This window comes from Hippoglossus hippoglossus, chromosome 12 (assembly GCF_009819705.1).
Source record: "Hippoglossus hippoglossus isolate fHipHip1 chromosome 12, fHipHip1.pri, whole genome shotgun sequence".
In the NCBI taxonomy this organism is placed as follows: domain Eukaryota; kingdom Metazoa; phylum Chordata; class Actinopteri; order Pleuronectiformes; family Pleuronectidae; genus Hippoglossus; species Hippoglossus hippoglossus.
In genome coordinates this window covers 12,181,915-12,201,698 of record NC_047162.1, presented here as the reverse complement: position 1 = coordinate 12,201,698, position 19,784 = coordinate 12,181,915, and the positions used below count along the sequence as shown (strand labels likewise).

General features: G+C 43.4%; 2 protein-coding genes across 4 annotated transcripts; both read right to left on the bottom strand.

Moving 5' to 3' along the window:
* Nucleotides 1-298: 298 nt before the first annotated feature.
* ssh1b (slingshot protein phosphatase 1b) lies at nucleotides 299-12,107 on the bottom strand. 2 transcript variants are annotated; one of them, XM_034602172.1, is made up of 15 exons: nucleotides 11,689-12,107; nucleotides 9,825-9,862; nucleotides 7,378-7,478; nucleotides 6,084-6,148; nucleotides 5,865-5,986; nucleotides 5,704-5,772; nucleotides 5,211-5,276; nucleotides 4,395-4,589; nucleotides 3,936-4,029; nucleotides 3,660-3,788; nucleotides 3,442-3,488; nucleotides 2,911-3,057; nucleotides 2,175-2,375; nucleotides 1,429-2,071; nucleotides 299-1,286 (listed from the first exon to the last, which is right to left on the bottom strand). In XM_034602172.1, exons 1-15 carry the CDS (start codon nucleotides 11,767-11,769, stop codon nucleotides 681-683), a joined length of 2,604 nt encoding a protein of 867 aa, XP_034458063.1. In that variant the 5' UTR covers nucleotides 11,770-12,107; the 3' UTR covers nucleotides 299-680. The 2 variants fall into 2 exon arrangements, with proteins under 2 accessions (XP_034458063.1, XP_034458064.1); XM_034602173.1 differs by lacking the exons at nucleotides 9,825-9,862; nucleotides 11,689-12,107 and adding an exon at nucleotides 8,558-9,080.
* Nucleotides 12,108-12,737: 630 nt separating this feature from the next.
* Nucleotides 12,738-18,439, bottom strand: LOC117771652 (synaptic vesicle 2-related protein-like). 2 transcript variants are annotated; one of them, XM_034602273.1, is made up of 16 exons: nucleotides 18,232-18,437; nucleotides 17,996-18,117; nucleotides 16,821-16,906; nucleotides 16,625-16,723; nucleotides 16,461-16,532; nucleotides 16,245-16,369; nucleotides 16,099-16,162; nucleotides 15,853-15,978; nucleotides 15,639-15,767; nucleotides 15,043-15,116; nucleotides 14,588-14,664; nucleotides 14,390-14,494; nucleotides 13,878-13,989; nucleotides 13,704-13,785; nucleotides 13,530-13,619; nucleotides 12,738-13,353 (listed from the first exon to the last, which is right to left on the bottom strand). In XM_034602273.1, the coding sequence occupies exons 1-16, from the start codon at nucleotides 18,291-18,293 to the stop codon at nucleotides 13,171-13,173; spliced, it is 1,608 nt and encodes a 535-aa protein (XP_034458164.1). In that variant the 5' UTR covers nucleotides 18,294-18,437; the 3' UTR covers nucleotides 12,738-13,170. The 2 variants fall into 2 exon arrangements, with proteins under 2 accessions (XP_034458164.1, XP_034458165.1); XM_034602274.1 differs by having other exon boundaries at nucleotides 13,231-13,370; nucleotides 18,232-18,439.
* Between the last annotated feature and the right edge of the window lie 1,345 nt (nucleotides 18,440-19,784).

Sequence of the window (19,784 nt, the reverse complement as noted above, 5' to 3'; positions counted from 1 at the left end):
TAGTCCGACAGATATTCGTGGTCCGAGGTACGACGCTTTTCAAATGCTCACATACGCTCACATCCTTTAAAAAAAATGATTAAGCTTCCACGTGAAACGCTCCGTCGTGATGCAAAAGCAGCTGCGGCAAGAGAAACAGAAGTGAAGTTGAACAGGGATTCCATTTATCCGTGGTGACATGAGGACATACTGACTGGAATCAAACAGGATCAACATTCATTGAGCGCCTCTTGATACTCTCGATGAGGTGGATTGATAAAATATACAGGACACCGACAGAAGCAGGTTACTCCAGGTATTTTTCTTTCATCAACATCAAGTGTTAACTACAGCTCTCTGAGGAGTCACAAAGGAACGAGTAGATCTTACAAACCACCACTAAACCTGCGTGTTGATGGTAAAATGGCAGCAACTCCAAGGGACGCGAGAGAAGTCTTCAGTCCCAGTATGGCCAGAAGCGTTCAAGCTTTTAATGGTGTGACGGTGAAAACAACCAGCCTCATCTCGATCTTCATGCCAGCAGACGCAAAAGCACAGAGAGCTGCTTGAGGCCAGGACGTGACGGTACAGGTCAGACTCAGGCTTCATTTCTGGTACGACACCACAGCGGCAGTCATCTAAAGGCTCTCAGCCATCATAGTGTACCCGATGGAGGCAGTGTTCCTCCTCCAGCTCCTCCTTTAAGGCAGGGGGCCCACCGGGAGCTGGCCCTCCATCGCCAGGCTCGGCAGCTTTTCAAGCTGCTCCGCCCTCTGTCGCATCAGTTCCAGACCAAACTCTATCCCCAGTCCTGGCATTTGCAGCTGAGCCAGAGCCTGCTGCTGGAGCTCCTCTGCATCACCAGGCTGTAGTTTTAAACCTTCAGCAGTAGCAGCACTGACCGTCCCTGAACCCTCCCTTAGCTGCACATCCACGTTTTCCGCAGTTGGTTCGTCCATGTCCTCCGCCTCCTCGCAACTCATGGGTGAGACCAGTTTCAGGCGATGCACTGGTGGGACGCCTGGGGCGCATGTGGTACAGGGGTAGAGGTGAGCACAGGGCTGGATCACGTCAGGAGGGACAACTGCAGGGGCCGGCAGAGACTGCAGAATTGGAGTGGAAGCAAAGTTGGTCCCTGGCGGATCTATGTATATAGAAGGGACATTGTAGTGGCGGGAGGGGTTGAGGCGGTGGGAACGACCTCCTGCTGGACGGTCACAGCGCCGACCTTGTGGCAGACGCAAGCAGTCTTTACAGGACTGATAGGAGGGCTTCACCTTTAAAGGGTTTCCTGTGCTCGCACTGTCCTGCAAGGAGTAAAATTGGAGGAGAATACAGTATATGGTCAGTGACATGCAGAATATTTCAAATGTTAACAGCATTATATATGCTTTTTACCTTAAAGTATTTTTAAGATATGCAGATAAACAGAAATCAATCTCAACTCACATCAAAAGCTGCAGGGCAGCTGCGTTTTGCAGCTAGCCGGTTGCTGTTGTTGGTGTTGAGGTTGGCGAGACCTAACCGTCTTTCCTCCGTCTTCTCACCCTCCTCCCCCGCCCTCCTCCCATCTGAACCTCCAGGTGTTTGAGCCAAAGCCGCCATTTCGGCTTCCTCTTTCTTCGCCTCTTCCTCGTCCTCCTCTTCCAAAGTACTGAACTCAAGTCTTAGTCTCATGTCCTCCAGGGGGTCGAGGCGTCCACACGTCTGCGCTGCCGTGCCCTCGCCCGGCAGAGCTAAATGGGCCATGGGGAAACCCTCGTCCTCCAATAGGGCGTCTCTCTCCACGTCTTCAATCTCGATGAAAACCCTCTCCATACCCAGCAGCGGGGGGCCCCGCACTGGGGTGGAGGGCTCACTGTCTAACGCAGAGTCTGACAAACGTCTGAAATAGTAATTATAGTTAAGAGAGTCAAGGGGCTCCATCTCCAGACCCACAGCCCTGCAGGGAGACGCCCCGCAGCCCCCCCAGGCTTCCTCTCCTCTGAGCCCGGACGTCTCCTCTCCACCAGTGCAGTGGCCAGACGCTTGTAAATCATCTGATCCCTCCTCGTCTGTTCCAGGCCTCCATAGCTTGTTGTGACGATGTTTGCTGTGAAGGACAAGTAAACTTTGGTTTACATGTGAAGCTTGTGTAATTGTGTACCACCCCCCATGACTTGAGCAATCCTCAGTGAGACCTGTAGACTTCCTACCTGGCGTCCAGGATTCCCTCGTACTCCGCCAGCTGTCTCATGAAGCCAGCGTTTGGCTGGGCTATACTCCGCTTCTGCTTGACGAAGTTGTAGGCTTTCTCCAGAGACCAGCCATATTCTTTCATTGCATAGGCAATAACTGTCGAGGCCGACCGGCTCACCCCCATCTTACAGTGCACCAGACACTTGGAGTTATTCTTCCTATTGGACGGGAAGGAGATCTCATTATTTGATGATTAAGTTGATGATGTTAGGAAAGTGAAGCATGGATCAGAAACTATTACACACTATTATTAGATAAATAGGATGTCGGGATTTTTAGGATTGTGCTGTTTTAAAGCTTCACATTACAAACATCTTCTTTTTTTTTTTTTTTTACATCAGGTGAGCATGGGTAGACAGTTGCATAGCAACCAGTCCGACTGCACCATTTAATCTCTCTCTATTACTGGAGCAACTCACAGTTGTGTGATGTATTTTGAGACAAGAAAAATGTGTCCTGCATGACCATAGCCCTGGTTCTGGTCCTGGATAATGAATGATGTAAGACAGTCGAACTGTGACAGCTCATAAAAAAGTCTAAAAACTCCATCTAATAATACCACAGTGCTGTAGGAGCACTGTTACACTCTATCGTCAGCATAGGCCATAACACCAGGCTGTTACAGTCCATATATCTGGATAATTTCACCCTCCACTCAGCTCACTGCTTTATTTTTTATGTGCGGCGCCTCACTTGGCTTTGACGATGAAGTTGTAGGTGTCGTTCCAGTGGGCCAGCAGGTCGGTGGCGTCCTCGTCGTACACACGCACGTTGTGATACGAGAACAGCCCAGGGAAGAAGTTGTCAATCTCTCTGGTCACGTTCAGGATGTAGCCCACTCTGCAGGGAAAAATGAAGGAACGTTAACTGTCAATGCAGGGACCAGATTCAATTCTCTTTCTGAAATTGTACACATTCAAACCATTTACGCATTAGCCAGCACAATTTCTTTTGGGCGACACGCTGCACATCTCACTTTTCAAGTAAACTTATAAATCAAGTAAATTTTGCTTTAAGAGGTTTGATTATTCCACAGTAACAAACTTTATCAATTGAAAGATGAAATAAATCAATACATCAGCCAGACACGACTAAAGTTAATCTAACAGGGGACATATGTATTTTTACAGATATTAGCAGCTTCCAGTTAAAATATACATGCATATAATTTATTAAATCCTGTGTAAGAATACACCAAAATATTATGTATGTTTATCAGCTCACCCGCAGTCACGTAGCTCTTCAAGGTTTGAAGCGTTCCACTCTGAGCCCTACGAAGGTAAAGACAGCAAAAATTTAAATTTGATTATTAGGGCTTTATTTATTAAAGGCTAATTTAACGGTATTTTATTGAGAAAAGAAGAACCACGGTGTGTATTTAAGTATCAGCATGTGGTAAAAATGAAGAATATAATGTAGAAGTATGATGTAAAAACTCTCACCAAGTACACGTGGTCCAAGATAAGTGTGGCCTTGTCCATCTGACCCAGGATCAGGAGCATCTCGTTGTCTATAAACTCCTTGTATTCCTTCAGGTTACAGCTCATGTGCTGCTCCAGCTCGTTACGGATCTGATGTCGAGAAACAAACATGTACAAATATCTATTTATTAAATCACGTATTTCCCACATTCAGTCAAATACTAGTATATAGCTTTACAGGATTATAGACAGATCTAGAACAAATGCACACAGATGAGGTGTTAGTTTAAAACATGCCTCCTTGGACGTGATGTTCTCCAGGTCCTGAAACATCATGATGTTGCGTAGCTTGGCTTTAATGAGGCACTCTGTTCTCTCTCGCTCGGTCGGCCTGCACAGAAAAAAATCAATAGGTCAATATGTTCGTTCAGCTGAAAACAACATACACAAGCTAGACCATAGACTTCATATAAAGATGGACGACAATAAAACCCATAGCGAAGCCACGTCATCATGGTCGCCCCCTGGTGGCTGGCTGAAAACCCCACATGCTCTATATTAGTGGTCATTTTTAAATGAGTTAATAGATGCAATAAAAACAGCATGATTGACAGCTCAGAGTGGCTCACAACTGGTAGAGTGTATCTATAGGATCTTTATACACAGTCTATGAGTAAGACCAATGCTATTAAATCCATTGAAGTGTAGGTGTACTGCAACTGAAACTGTGTCGAGATGCAGCCTGAAGCTTCTCACCGGTCGACAAACATGGTGGGGGAGTCGGGCCGGGTGGTCTCTAGGTCGGTCATGGTGTTCCACTCATTGACGCAGCTCTGCTCCGAGGTGATGCAGCTCTCATAGAAGGCCATCCACGTGAGGGCAATGCCCCCTGGGAAGTAGTTGAGCCGGCGCGACACCTCGCACGCTTTGTGCAGGACCTGCAGGGCAGACCTGTGGCAACGCACAGCAAAAAGGCTTGAAGACCACAAATAACGTGACAGGAGCAGATAGACAGGAGAACAAGGCAGACTTGTTTATTTTGTAATTCTGATGAGTGACCAGCAGGTGGCATGCTGCTGCAAGAGGAGGTCTCTGAGGAAATAGTGTGTGAATAGTGGTCAAAAACTTTAAAGGACAATGAAGATTTAAGGTGACAGAACTTTAAAATGTATGGATTTCTTTTCTTTGGTTCCTTTTAAACTGCAAATTAAATGTCTACGGGATAAACCAACTTCACACTCTGGAAGGGAGACCAGTGTCCAGTGATGGATGGTTCTTCAGTTTACAGGTTGTAACATATTCACAATGTCACAAATTTCAACTAAAATCTGATTTATAACATATTTCTAAGCCAGACATAGTTTTTTCGGTGTACAAGTTAAGGAATGTTTACGATTGTATTTTTCATGTGATTTATGTTACGACTCACTTTGGCACCAGATAACAACAACATGTCCTGTGGTTGGTGCATATGGACTAAAACCTGTTTCTATTTACTTAATGTAAAAGTCTCAACCGACACACCCCACACACGCCGCAGTAATCCCATGTAAACAAAAACAGTTTGCTCACCACATTGCCTGCACGGACACAGGCTTGAAGACATGTGAGCGCCCCGCTGTGTTCACGCTGAAACCACTGGTGGAGAAGGAAGAAGAGGAAGAGGAGGAGGAGGAGGAAGATTAGTTTGAGTCCGGGTAGAGATGAGGCGTGATGATGGGGTGTAAACACGGACTGGACGGGGCTCGTTTCATGGGACTATTCAGGCCGTGAACCAGTGGAACATTCCTCCAGCACACAGACACAGGGACAATGTTAACAGGTCAGCAGGAACAGAGAAATGAGGGTAGTTCACTCCTCTGGCACTGGGGGGCAGTAAAACCAGCTTCAGACCTTTAAACCAGCTTCCATTTCACTGTCTTTATTTGTTTTTGTGTTATTTTTATGTGTGAGAGGTGCTATATAAATAAAATATAATTTTTATAGTAGTTCTGTAGCTACACTTGTACGGCTGATTCAAGCATTTATATTCCATCTTTCATCAAAAGGAGAAAATGAAACTCACCCATCTCCATCTAAATGTATGTTGGTATCACTCCACAATGGCAGCACCATCCCAATGGAGCAGTTTTTACTGAGGGTCAGAAAGGACACATCATTTAAAAACATAATAATCGGTGTGAAGGGTACTGTGTGTGAATGTGAGGCTGCTGGGAGATTATTTACTTGTCCTTGTCTGTGAAGTCCATTCCCAGGACGATATTCTCCTCTGTATCTTGATGACCGTTGGTGTAGATGACGACCATGTAGCGCACCCGGTCCGACCATCCGCTCTCTAACCGCACCGCCTGTGGAAACAAAAGGAAAAATAAGAATATCGTGTTTACTGCTGTCGTCAAGATAAGCCCCGACCCATGAGAAATGAAGAGTAGGAATCATACGAACCAGTTTAATGCGATCTTCAGAGCGGAGGATCTTAAACATGACCTGCAGGTGTTGAGGTAAATCACCTGAAAGTGAAACATTTTGAGACTGATGATCAAAATAGAAGAAGATGCAGATTATTTAAGTCTTTTTTCTGACGTGGTCTGATTGAAGCACTTTTATAATGATAATCTGAAAGACACTAATATCCCAACTCACAATACAGACATAATAACACACACACACACACACACACATTAACAGGTTGCACTATCTGGGCTTAATGACACAAAAACTAAGAACCTGCTCAGATCTGGTATTATCATTAGTCCTGAGTGATCCAATCACAAGTGGTCACCACTAAGTGCACGCACCCTAACGAGTCCTGAGACGGTCTGGGACACACGTGGCCACAGTCTTTTCTCTGTGTGAACACAAATGCGTCCTGGGCCACATGTGAAGGACCCCTGACCCAGCTGATGTCCTCTCTCTCTCAAAATCCCCCCCCCACACACACAGTGACATCGAACACCTGTCTCCTCAAACAGCATAATTTGGTTTTGTGTATATTTGCATACAGAGCGGGGACGTGAGATCCGATCACAAGTGGCCACAGGAAACACGTTCAGGACACATTGTAACACCAGGTGTGAGCTCAGCTACAAACTGACCATTCAGCCTCTTCTCACTGTGCATTAGCAAATGTTTGCACATTTCTCTCAATGAAGACAAATCTACACCCTACAACCTGCTGGTTATCATGTATGTTAGTCACCTGAGTCGTGTACAGACTGAATCCAGACTTCAGACTCAACAAGGACGTCAGATAAGGACCTTGAATTATTTAAAAGAAATAATTTAAAAGGACTGTACTGAGCGTTGAGTTTATTTTTAGACTGAGCATGACTATGACAAATTTTGATGTCACTTTGATGTGCAGACAAAGAGCAGCGGCGTGATTGTGTAAAGTTTGGGCAGAAGAAAAACACATATACCTGCAGTAATTCAGACAACACACATCATCAGTCACTGAGAGCTGGAGGACGACTTCAGCATTGTTCAGCAGGAGCTTGTAAACAGTAACTGTCTATTCATTTGAAATAGCTTTCAGCAAACTGGCTTTTTCTTTGTTTAAATCATTTTTGGGCGTCCCCGGTGTTAACTGCGGGTCACACCCAGCTCGGTAACAGTTGAGAATAAACACAAAACCCACAGAGGGAAAGAGTCACCACAGAAAACATGTTTTTCTTTTGTCAGCAGCTCAAAAAGAAGAAGAGAAAAGCTTCTCTGTTCAGTTGTTTGTGTCTGTTCCTACCTGCATGTTTGTGGTGGCTCGGGGTCTCTGGTCCTTGTGCACTGCCGCCCTGCTGGAGGAAGAGGGCGGCTCCCTTGACCATGAAGAAACTCTCACTGAGGCTGAAACAAAAAGGAGTGGAACATAAATTGAAGGCTTCAGGAACAGTGAACTTTGGGGGACGAGTGACCTTCAATATTCGGAGGAAACTTCCAGATTCAAGTCCTGAAAAAAATCAAACTTGACTTAGAAGGAAAATCATTTCAATCCCACAAGATCTGTTATAGATGATTGTCACAAAACACCATCTACTCATGAAACAAGAGTGAGGAAACTACAATCAGATGCCACCACGATCCACAATCCACCATCATGATCCACTATCAGCTGCCACCACGATCATGATTTGTAACTGTAAAGACTAACTCTGGTCTCATCCCTCTAAATGACTTTGGTCTGGAGGTTTTCGGTTGTGTGTGTCTGTGTGTCTCAAAGAGTCTCCATTAAGGTTGTAGATTTGTCATTGTGGCCAAATTAGAAATGGAATCACATCAAGGAGAGAAACACAGGAACAGTCATGACACTGTATATTTATGTGCAGTCAGTGGGCATGAGGAGGACGGGAGCCTTGTCAGTCCTGATCCAGCTCTGTGGCTTTAAAACCTGGCTCCCCAGTCCAGTCTCTTTTTGGACGCAGAACTCCTGGGTCATGAGACACTGTGAGGGCCGCAGTGAGCAGGAGGAGCGCTTCAGTGTCTCTCCTCAGACAGGACAGGGCGCCGCTTTGTTTAACCACAGTCTCATTCCACTTTCCCAACCACCACACACACACACACACACAAAGCCTGGTATGACTGAGTGGGACCATCACAAGGCCTTTTGTTTTAGCTCCTCTGCTACGTGGTGTCACTGTTCCTTTTCAAATTTATGCAGACGACTGCGACAGCGAGGTTAATTACCAACAAAGCTTGACGTACCAAAAAATAACTTAACAAGAAAGAAAAATCCTCATTTATGACCCAGATTAAAGCTTTAAAAAAGAGCCAACGCGTTTATAAAATCATCTCCTGTCCTTCAAACGTGAACTTTTTGATGCTGTTAAATGAATTACAAGACCTCACGTACTCCCACTAAGTACGACTAGCTCAAAAAAGTGTCCACTATTGTGTCCTAATGTGTTTGTGCCGCTGTGAAAACTTACATGCGACAGATCTCCCTCCGAGTCAGAGCAGCTTTCTCCACAAAGTCAGGCAGCACGGTCAACATGGCTTTATGTGACGGTTTCACCCCCAGATGCATCCTGACGCTTGTTCTACTGTTTCCTGATAAAACACTAACTTTTCCAATATGAACCTATTTCCAGTTCATCTTCTAAACCTGCATACCCGGCTGCAGCCTCCTCTGGCAGCATGTGTGTCTCATCATGGTCTTGGTCCCAGCCCGTCCTTCCCCTCCCTACTCCCACCACCCCGGTGCTCGATTCTCCTCATCCGTGCCGTTGTGTCTCCTCCCCGTCTCCTCCTCACAGGCAGCGCTCCCTCCGCAACGCTCGGCCACAATAGCATCATTCACGCAGGTGCGGGGAGGCGGTGGAAGACGCTGCCTTGGCGTCAGGCTGAAAGTTTGACGTGCAGAATCTGTAACACTGATGAATCACTGAGCAGCAGAAACATGTCACCCACTGAGTCAGACAAAGCATGACACGACTGTTTCAACTGTGATGGACCCACACACACACACACACACACACACACACACACACACACAGGCACCGAGCACAATGACAGACTCTGTGCCAGAGCTTTGCTGACACAAACTATTGCCTCTGTGACGTTGTGCTGATTAAAGAAAAGCTTTGTGACCGAGCAGGAACAACTGTTTGCGTGATCTCCGTTAATGTAACTGTTAAACCAGTCACGTTAATCAACAGCACTGCCAGACAGTTTTTCCTCCTTCACAGTGAGACACTCAGAGCCATGAGAGAAGAGAGACTGAATATAGACTGTACGAGAGACAAGTGCTGATGAGGAGCTTCCACATAACCTCTTGTTTATGTCAGTTGAAAATGGAAATTGTTTTTAAAAGAATATTTTCAGTGATTGACACAGATTTTCAATGCAGAAGCCACAAAAAGTGTCATATTTCTCTTTATAAATCAGAAAAACACACATTCTACAACTCTGAAATGTTTTTAAATTACTAATAAGTAATTATGACAAAAGATTTGTCGATTTTTATTGATGCCTGTTTTTATTTTCTTCTATTTTAGGTCCCTGGCTGTTTTATAAAGAAGTCAAACACACTGACCATGGAGGAGGGTAAGTTTAAAAGCAGCTAAAGCAAAAAAACAAGAGTCAACAATAACAAAAAATGTATCTGGACACTGGAGTTTGATTCCAGCTTTTCGTTGCAGTAAAATGTTGTTTTGTGTAATAGTTGTTTAACTTTTTAAAAGAGAGAGATCTCACCTCTGATTAGTTTTCCGGTCATCCTCACTTCCAAAGTCCTGAAAGACAAAAACAAGGCAGACAATTTAAAAACTGACCGAGTGTTACACTGTGTGAACAAAAGCAAGAGATTTTACATTTTACTCCTGAGCTGAAAACAACTCTCTCTGTGAATCTAGTGTTTGTGGCTGCAGACATGAAGAACAGGGGAATTGTTGTGTCCTGCACAGTAACTCAATTAATTGTTGTTTAATTCTTTAAATGTGTGAGTTGGTACAGTTGAGCCAATCAGTGATTATGTGTAAATTGGAATACGGTGTTCCAGCGCCATCTGCTGGCTCTTCCTGGTCAATGCTGTGATCTCATATATGAAAAGTCCCATGGAGCTGTCAGCTGACTCGTGAGGACACCTTCAAGTTCAGGAAAATAACACATCACACCAGTTATTCCTCCGGCTGCTGACTCTTGCAGAACAGTGAGAGGAAACCGATATTTTAAAAAAGAAAAGAAAATCACTTATCAACTGAAGGAAGATTGTCACTGCTTGTTTTTGAGCCTCGGCTCCTTCAGCCTACTTACGAGCACTTTATCCACTTTCCTTAAAAATGTGAAACTGGAGCAACGACTCTGGTGCTGCGATGACTTTGTTTGATGCTGTGTTTAAATATTAGATTATGGCTCATACATAAGATTGTTTAATGTGGTTCTGGTTGTGGCCTCTGCAGCATCCTACGTGACTTACTAAGTTAGTTTTTCTTTTTATAGTGTTTCTGCAAGTTCATAAATAGAAGTGGGACAAAATATCGACACGGCAGTAAATCGTTATAATTATAGATGATAGAAATGCTGGCGATATTATTACTTATTTGGTTATTTACATATGTATAGTTTTGGACTTTTGACAGAGGCACTACAGTAAAACTTAATGTACTTTTTGTACTTTGCTCGCTCTCAGTGTGCGTCTGTGACACCGAATTGCAGTAAATAGCTACACAAATCCTGCACTTTACCTCTTTAGGGGCATTTTCTTCTTCAGTTAGACAGATATCACATCGTATTGTTATATGATTATCTTGGAATATATCAATTAATGCAGAAAGTGTCGTGATATTATCGTTATATCGCAGGTTATGGCATTTCCCTTTTAAAGTTTCAGTGTGTAGAATTTAGTGACATCTAGTGGTGAAGTTGCGTGTTGCAGCTGAATAACAAACATGAAAGAGAACCCGTGGTAGCCTTCAGTTGTCATAAAAACTCAAAAGGAGTTTAGTTTGTCCAGTCTGGGCTACTGTTTAAATAAAACATGGCGTCCTCCCGTCGTAAAGATAAAGTGTTTAAATATAAAAGGGCCCTTTAAAGAAAACAGCCATTCGTACAATTTTAGACGAAACAATATTTGACTCACTTTCTGCCAATAGATCCCTTTCACCTAAATCTCACACACTGGACCTTTAAAGTCTCCTTCTCCCCCCAATCACCCAGACTGCACTGCTGCCAATAAAAAGAGCCCAGCACCAAAGCAGGGAGGACAAACCTGAACACAAACAGCAGCAAATGTTTGTGCAGCAGCAAAATGAGCACTTTGTTCTGACAGCTTAAACCCCCCCCTACCACCACCTCCTCCTCCTCCCTCTTCCTCTCCCCCCCCCCCCCCCCCTGTGCAGGATTTTGTTTACAAATCCGCCGCCACAGTTGCCACATACAAGTCTGGTGCTGTTATAACACAAATAAATCAAGTTTCTCAGCAGTGACGGAAGTGAGGCGAACCCCCCCCCCCCTGCACGATGTCCAGCAACCACCCAGACTGTTGTTGAGGAGAAATCCTGCAGGCGCATTCATCTCACGCCGCGGACACAAAGAGCAGACACCGGCTCCTTCCACTCACCTCCCCCGCACTGCTGTTGGTCGTGCTGGCCGAGGATGCTGCACTGGGGGTGGGGGAGCGCTGCAGAGTCACCAGGGCCATGGTCGGCGGGCGAGGAGGAGGCGGAGGAGGTGGAGGAGGAGGAGAAGGGCGGGGAGGACGCGAGGAGATGCGCCGCGGAGATTGTGTCTCTGTCACCGGGGAGAAAAAAACGCCAAGTCAGACTCCGCTGCTTCTCATCCAGCGCCGCCTCGCTCCCGAGTCCCGGCGGCGGGGCTGCTGCTGCCTCTCGGCCCGGCTCCGTGCGTCCTCTGCGGTGACCGGGGTCCTCATGTGCGGGGGGTCGTGAGGGAGTCGCTGCGTGATTTGCGGGGCTTCATCATGTCCGCAGACACACAAACACAACACGGTGCAGGTTGAAGCGGGGCACACATGACAGGCAGCTCCGGCGGCCGCCTCTGATTGGCTGGCCTAGTTCGCGTGTGCGCTGTCATTGGGCCAATGTTGTCAAGGTGACTGGCCAGACTAGGAACTCCCAAATACAAATGTTGATGAAATTATCCTCATGTTATGAAACACACAGCAACACCAGACTTTTCTATTATTATTATCATTAAATATCTAAATCTCAATTCAAAGTATTGTAATTATTTTGTATTTTGATAATTTACTATGAATTATTTCCAAATTCAACACCAATTATTGGATTATTTTCTTTATTATATTATATGACTGTATAAAATTCCAAATTTCAATTCCTATTGATTAAAAACCGTAGTTTTGTATATTTTAATTACTCATCAATAATTAGATTAATAATCTGATTCTTTTTTTATATTATATCATGTCTTATTTTCTATTATTTACTATAAAACTTTTAAAGCCTAATATCCTGTTGTCCAAAAATGCCATAAAATGCATTCTTTTGTCTGTTGTTCAAAACACCCAAATAATCAAACAAGAGAATAATTGGATATGTGTGTAGACTAATTCAATAATCAATTTATCCTTAATCTACAGCCATAAAATAATCACATGTCTCTTAATAAAATACAAGCTGAACAACTTTAATATACAAAAGGCATACATACGAAATAAATATAAACCAATATTTTTTTATCGGAATATTACTAAATAAACTTTACAGCTTCTTCAGGGCAAAATCTTAAAATGTGTAGCTCAAAGCAGAGCCTTCACAGTGCGTCATTTCCCCCCCAAAATGTCCCTTGCTTGTCCTCATGACTGAAATGGGGGGAGAGCATAAACAAACCGAGCACCAATGTGCTTCCGGTCGCCTGACGTGGGCAGTAGGTCCACCCTTGATGATCACCGGCTGCTTGTAATGTGATTGTCCCGCTCTGCTCTTCACCCATCATCGCTCAGATGATTTAGCCCACAGTTGAAGAGACAACAGCCACATCACGGCGCAGGCTGCGAGGCGACCAACACATCCTTCCTCTTCCTCTTCTATTTGTGTTTGTCCTGGTCAACCTAAACCCTGTCCTAGGACCGTGGATCCTGACTGCTTGTGTTGTCTGCCTGTCCTCCGGCCTCCTGGTCAAGACTGGACTCCTGCAGACCTCGGCCTAGCGTTTCAATGGGCAGGATCAAGGCCGCAATGCCAGCCAGCACACAGCAGCCACAGTACACGGACAGCGTCAAATACACTGATGTTCTGAGCATCACCTGGAAACAAAAACACACTGAGGAGGGAAATCGGAATGATCGTCTGCTATAACAACTCTGAATTTAAACCTGTAATACAGCATCACAAAAATAAACAACGTAAACAAGCTGTTATTTAATGAAAATTAGTACATCTTAATGATATATAGCAAAATATGTAGCACTGTGCCTCATACCTGTGCCACAAAGGGGGTGAGGAGAGCACCCAGCCTGGCTATCGAACTGCAAGCCCCCATTGCTAAGGCTCGGATTTCTGTAGGAAACACCTGAGAGAAAAGAGGCAACAAAATTGTAGTTAAGCATTTTATTGGCTATTTTTAAAAAGTAAAAAAATGGTGTATAAAACCTACTTCTGGTGTGTAAACAAAAACAATTTGGTATCCTCCAGAGATGAAGGCTCTGGCGAGGAAGATGAAGATTGTCAGAGCCGTCCTACACAAACAGAAAGAGAAAGGCATGAGAGTGTTTTAATGTATTGTTTTGGTTGCTTTATGAGGAGTTAAGGCACACAGAGACCAACTTACCTCCCGATACAAGCGAATAAAGGCAGAATGGACAAGGAAAATATGAAGAAACACAGAGCCATGCTCTTCTTCCTGCCAATAAACTCAACTGCCAGGAGGGCAAGCACGAGACCTGGAACAAACATGAGAAAGATACAGTGACAGTGAGGATAAATAACAATTCAGCCGTGCCACTCCCTTAAACATAACATTTGCATTGGATTCATTAGATTTGCTGCAGGCCTGGGGGGGGGGGTTCCTCAAATATTTAAAATCTCTTAATTTAAATGTGGTGCAGCTTTACATGTGCATCACATGTAAATGCTTTTGCCTCCTCAATTCTATTGTATGAAATCTATTAGATTAGACTTTCTGTGATCTCTCAGATTTTCTTACAGTATTTATTGATGATGACAGAGACGTAAGGAAGCTTAACGCTGCTCTCGGCCGCAGCATCATGACGTGTCTTTACCTCACAGCTCCAATTACTACTCCACAGCTGATAGGAAAAACGCAAATATACTGTACTTCACCTGGGAATTCAGCCAATGTCGTCCATAAAAGGTCTTTGTAATCGGCCGATGTCAAATATTTGCATTCCAGACTACAGCTGGGCTCGATCTTGGCCCCTTGCGTCGCTATAAGGAAGGAGGGAGGTTTTTATTTTTAGTATTTGGCTCAAATTAAGACAAATGTAAAAAGCAGATCCACCTGGAGCAGCTGCCACTTACCTCCACACGAATCTCCAGCCTGGAACATCTCAGTTGTCAACAGGACTATGCCATAGTAGGCGAAGGCATTTGAAAACCTTTGGATAAAAAACACTTCAGTTGTGTCACGCACAAAGGGTTTAAAATATTTAAATACATGGCTGGATAGCTATGGGCTCCCATGAAGCATCTTTTGCTTCCATCACTGTGCTAACACACAAGGAAAGCTCACTATTATTGTACCTGGTGCCCTAGATACCAACCACTGCTTCTGTAATACGACCTGCACATATAGGTTTCAGTAAATCAGAGACATAGATAACAACTGTAAGAACAGGAAACTTAAAACCATACAATGCACATCTATAAGGTGAAGTAATAATTTAAACTGGGCCGATACCTGTTTTTGCGATTGGTAATCCAACCTCCATTGAATCACTTCCTTTGTTCAAGTAGAAAGTGTAATTTAAACTAACCATATGAACCACAGGAGAAGAGTCGTCTTCCAGTACTGAGGAGCGAAGAGATCTTTGATCCGTCCAAGGTTATTCTGTAAAATTTATTTTCAATCTTTTTTTTTTCATTTTATCCAAAGACATAAAAATACAAATAAATACAAACGCATGAAGAACACAAAAAACTTAAAAGTAAGATAATTTAAGATAAGATAAGAATATATGCAGTAGCTGTATAAAAGCATTTGCTTCTGCCTGAGCCCTCATTATATAACGTGAAGACTGTTTGGACTTTGTTTGCACTATATTGATTAAATGAAAAGTCAATCAATCAATCACGCATCACTGCAAACGGTCCTTGAAGTTCATTATAAATTAATACCAAGCCTGATGGATCCGATTCCTTTTCTCCATGGACTCGTCATGATAAGTAAGAGTTGAGAGGCCTCTAACGCATTGCAACCATATCGTCACTGCTGTAAACCCAGCTAAAAGTACTTGTTTTTTCCGTAAAGTAAAATTTGATAGGTCATTCAGAATATTGTGATGGAAGAGTGGGGCAGGTTAGAAGTTATCAATCTTCTTTTTCACATTCTGTAAAACATCTGTCACCGCACCTGTTTATAAGCAGCCATCTTCCCCCGAGGCATGGCCTTGCCGTTCTGTTTGGCGATGGACATTAAAGTTACCAAGGCTTTATCACTTCTTCCCATGGAAACGTCAAAACGAGGACTTTCCGGCAGCCACTGCGAGACACAGAACGTTCGGTTGAGAGTTTGACTGCAGCTGGATTTGTGTTCGGGATCTCTATTGTAAAGGTAGAGTACGTACATAGCAAAAGCAAATGAAGACTGCCACTGGTAACGTGGACAGGCCGAGCAGCCACCTCCACCCGAGGGTGGGCATTATCAACAGGGCCAGGAGGACCTCGAACACAGCACCGATTGCCCAGAACATCTGATGCACACAAACACATCAATCAGGCGGGAATTAATGAACTGTTTTACTCAATTGGATTAAATATTCAATAGAAGAATAAAGTAAAATCTTGCATTAATAACAAAATCACCACAGTACCGCAATCAGCATGATGCAGGTGCCTCTCTTCTTCGCCGGGAGGAATTCTGAGTAGAATGTCACCCTAAAAAGAGACCAAATATTTGTCTTTGCTGTTTAACATTAACAAATCTTGGAGGCGTCTCGTCATGAAACAGTGAACTCACGCCTGAGGAGCTCCACCGATGCCGAAGCCTACGAGGCCCCGCAAGACCAAGAGCCAGCCATACATCGGAGCGAAGGCGCTCAACAGGCCGTAGTACAGAGTGAAGCACATGCAGAGCACCAGACCCTGTTCACCGCAGAAACATAAGCACGTGAGATAATAAAACAAAAATGTCACAAATCACATGTGAGGACCTGAGAAATGAGACAATACCCACAATTTTCCTGCCCTTCTTGTCGGACAAATTCCCCCAGAGAGGTGAACTGATCCCCATCCCGACAAACACCACCTGAGTCAGAGAGAGGAAAAAGGTTAAACCGACGAAACATTATCAGGCATAAATATCAACAAGCTGTAGAATACCAACACAACAGACTTTACCGATGTGAGCAGAGCCATCTTATAGCTGGGCAGCCTCCACTCACAGTGCAGCTGTGGTCCCAAGATGCTGAGGATCATCATCTCCATGGCGTCTCCTATCTGCACTCAGAGAGACACAGCGTTGCATGACAGACGCACAGTCGGCGCATTGGAAATCAGGGAGAGACGACCGGTCCGCGTGTTTCAGGAGTCTTACCCATGAGAGTCCGGTGAGGAGCGACAATTTCCACTGGAACGGCCCAAAACCGACAGCGTCCAGTGCCTCTTCCACTGTAAAGGTTTCTGTTCAGGAGACATGACGGTCGCTGTGAGTTCACTCTGAAGAACTGCATCACGTAAGAATCCAAAGAAACTAATTCCATCAGAAATGCAACCGCACACACACTCAAATATTGTCATGTGATGTAAGGATGCTACAAGCTGATGAATGACTCCAGCACAAGCTCATCAGACTCATAGCTGACAACAGATCTCAGATCAATACTCACGCTCAGAGGAGAGTTGTTGAACTGGAGTTCAGTCAGACAACTCACGTTCAAACATTTATTGCAGCATTAGAACAGGTTTAGTGTTTGGTGTCTAGGCTCCAACTTAATCACTCCCCCATATGATTACACAGGAATGATGGGAGTGGTGAGCAAATACTTGTAACCCCCCGTCGGAGCCTACAGGTGGATGCTGGGGTGGTGGAGGGGCTGAAGCAACTGGTAGCAATACTGCAGCAGCAGTGCGAGCAAAGGGGATGATGGGAAATTTCTCTCTGCTTAAATAGACCACCTGATAAGGTGGGTGTGTATTATAGATGGTTGTGGAGAGTCACATGATTTAAGTATTTAAATGTACACATTTCCATTTTATTCTACTTTCTACTTCTATTCCTCTACATTTCATAGGGAAATATTGCAGTTTTACATCACTACACTTTAGACAAGATAGATTAGATAAACTCTCTAAAATATATGAATGAATATATATAACAACTAAAAACTATGTAAAACCTTATATATAAAACTTCTAAAAATATGTAAAACACCATATATATATATAAAAATACTAAAATATATAGAAATACTAAAAACTAGATATAAAACTACTATATAAAATATAAAACTACAAAACTTTTGTTAAACACACTAAATAATTACAAAAAAATAATATTTCAAACTACTAAAAATACGTAGAACACTACGTACAAAACTACAAACAAATTATGAAAGAGTTAAATTCAACTCCACCCAATCAAACTATGTCATGTTACTGCTCCAACAAGAATCCAGTAATATAACAACAAAGCACTGGCAGCTGCATAATGAATAACTTCACATACTTTCACATTATATAGAGATAAGTAAACTGTGAAGTTGCAGGAACCTTCAGTGTGATGATCAGACGCAGTGCTGGGAGCAGACTCTCTGGAGGCTGAGGTCACTGTGCAGATCTCGTTCTCTGTTCCCTGGGACTCATCACTGTCGGCCACGAAATCCGCCTCACACCTGAAAGTCGCCACAGAGGAAGGAGAGCAACAGACGTTTTAAATAAACACGTCAGAGTTGATCATGATCTACATTCAAGGGAGGAGTGTAAATCCCTACATTTCCCTGTTTTACCTTAGTTCAGGATTCCTCCAGCGCCTGTAGGTGACCTGAGCAGGTCTGAGGAAAGAGTCCATTTCAGAGATAGCGTCAGCAGCGACACACAGAAACACCGGTGTGCTGTTTCCACTCTGCAGAGGGCGTCACCTCCTCACACCTCAACTCGCCAGACCCGTTCTCTACCTGTTTCAGGTTTCAGGCTCCAGGCTCAACCAATAAGAGAGCAGCAGTCTGCACAGGTGAGAGGGGGGGGGGAGTCACACCCGTGAGCGAATTATGAGAGTGAAAGTAGAGAACAACACTTTTCATTTGACCTTATTGTAGTTTTATTCTTGTTTTACTCTAGTGTGAAGTGCTTTGTAACTTTGTCAAGAAAAATAAATAAGATAAATGAATAAATAGTCCAGCCTCATCACATAAATCCCCTTAAATCTCAAAATGTGAAAACAATAAAAGATGAAATCTGAGTCAATAGTGTGATGAAAACAACCACCAAGCCAGATATTTAAATACAAACATTATCTATCGTGAGAAATTTAATTTAAAACAAAAACGTAACAAGTAGAATAATCAAGGCTAAGAACAGTTGGCTACATTTAATTATTTTCAGGGCCCCGTTCCCTCACGACCACAGACAGGTCGCATATAATGTAAGAATACAAGTATTGCTAAAAGAGTAAAGTGAGTTTTGAGGTTTTGATCAGGGAGAGTTGCAGCCTGTCTCCAGCTCTGAGGCCGAGCAGCTCAGTATCTGTTATAGCCTCCAGCCGTCAGCAGGTTGTGCTCTCACACTGCCTGTTGTTTCTGTCACTTGGTCATAATGTTAGATGACGAAAAAAATTACTATTCCCAGAGGTGAAACGTATCACGTATATGTGTGCTGTGTATATTCACCAAGACACTCAAAGTGTAAACTGCCCTGTCCAAAGCCTGTTTTACCTGTTCTAGAGTATCTCAAAAAGGTCTCTGGGCTAAAATCAACAGAAACCATGGGCTGCAACCGAAAAAACACACTTTCCCCAGGCTAAGAGCAAAGTAGTCAGATCCTGAACCTTGGTAAAAGAATGAATACAACAACCACAAAATACCACATTACAAACTAAAGGTTTACATTCAACATCCGATTAAGTAAAAATAATCAGAATGTTACATTGCTACGGATGAAGACAACAATATACAGGAAAAAAAAAAACGACAAATAAGAAACTTGTTCTGCTACTAAGTTCTGCTACTGCACGAGCAGTTATTTAAATATAAATATATAAATTAAATCTAAAAATGTATTTTGTTATTTTTATCCTAATATATGTTTTTGCAATGATAAATGTCAGTGGAGTAAAAAGAACAATAATCCACTATGTGTGTAAATGTGTAAATCTACTCGGTATAATTACATAAAAGAAAGTCAAGTACACTATTGACTTGAGTAAATGTACTTAGTTACATTGCACCACTGTTTGACAGTGTGTTATACATTTAATTTGTACAGTTGAATTAGTTTGTTTCCTCTCTGTGAGAATATCTTAATAAAATAATACAATAAACTGTATCTACAGCTGCTGGAGTCT

Excerpts from the sequence above, each read along its gene's own strand:
- LOC117771652 (XM_034602273.1), bottom strand. The coding sequence starts at position 18,293 with ATGGACTCTTTCCTCAGACCTGCTCAGGTCACCTACAGGCGCTGGAGG. Across the intron at positions 13,620-13,703 it reads TTTTTGTTTACACACCAGAA|GTGTTTCCTACAGAAATCCG; the intron begins GTAGGTTTTATA and ends CTTTTCTCTCAG. Across the intron at positions 13,354-13,529 it reads TCACCCCCTTTGTGGCACAG|GTGATGCTCAGAACATCAGT; the intron begins GTATGAGGCACA and ends TTTTGTTTCCAG.
- ssh1b (XM_034602172.1), bottom strand. The coding sequence starts at position 11,769 with ATGGCCCTGGTGACTCTGCAGCGCTCCCCCACCCCCAGTGCAGCATCC. Across the intron at positions 5,773-5,864 it reads GACTTCACAGACAAGGACAA|TAAAAACTGCTCCATTGGGA; the intron begins GTAAATAATCTC and ends TCTGACCCTCAG. Across the intron at positions 5,277-5,703 it reads ATACATTTAGATGGAGATGG|TGGTTTCAGCGTGAACACAG; the intron begins GTGAGTTTCATT and ends CTTCTCCACCAG.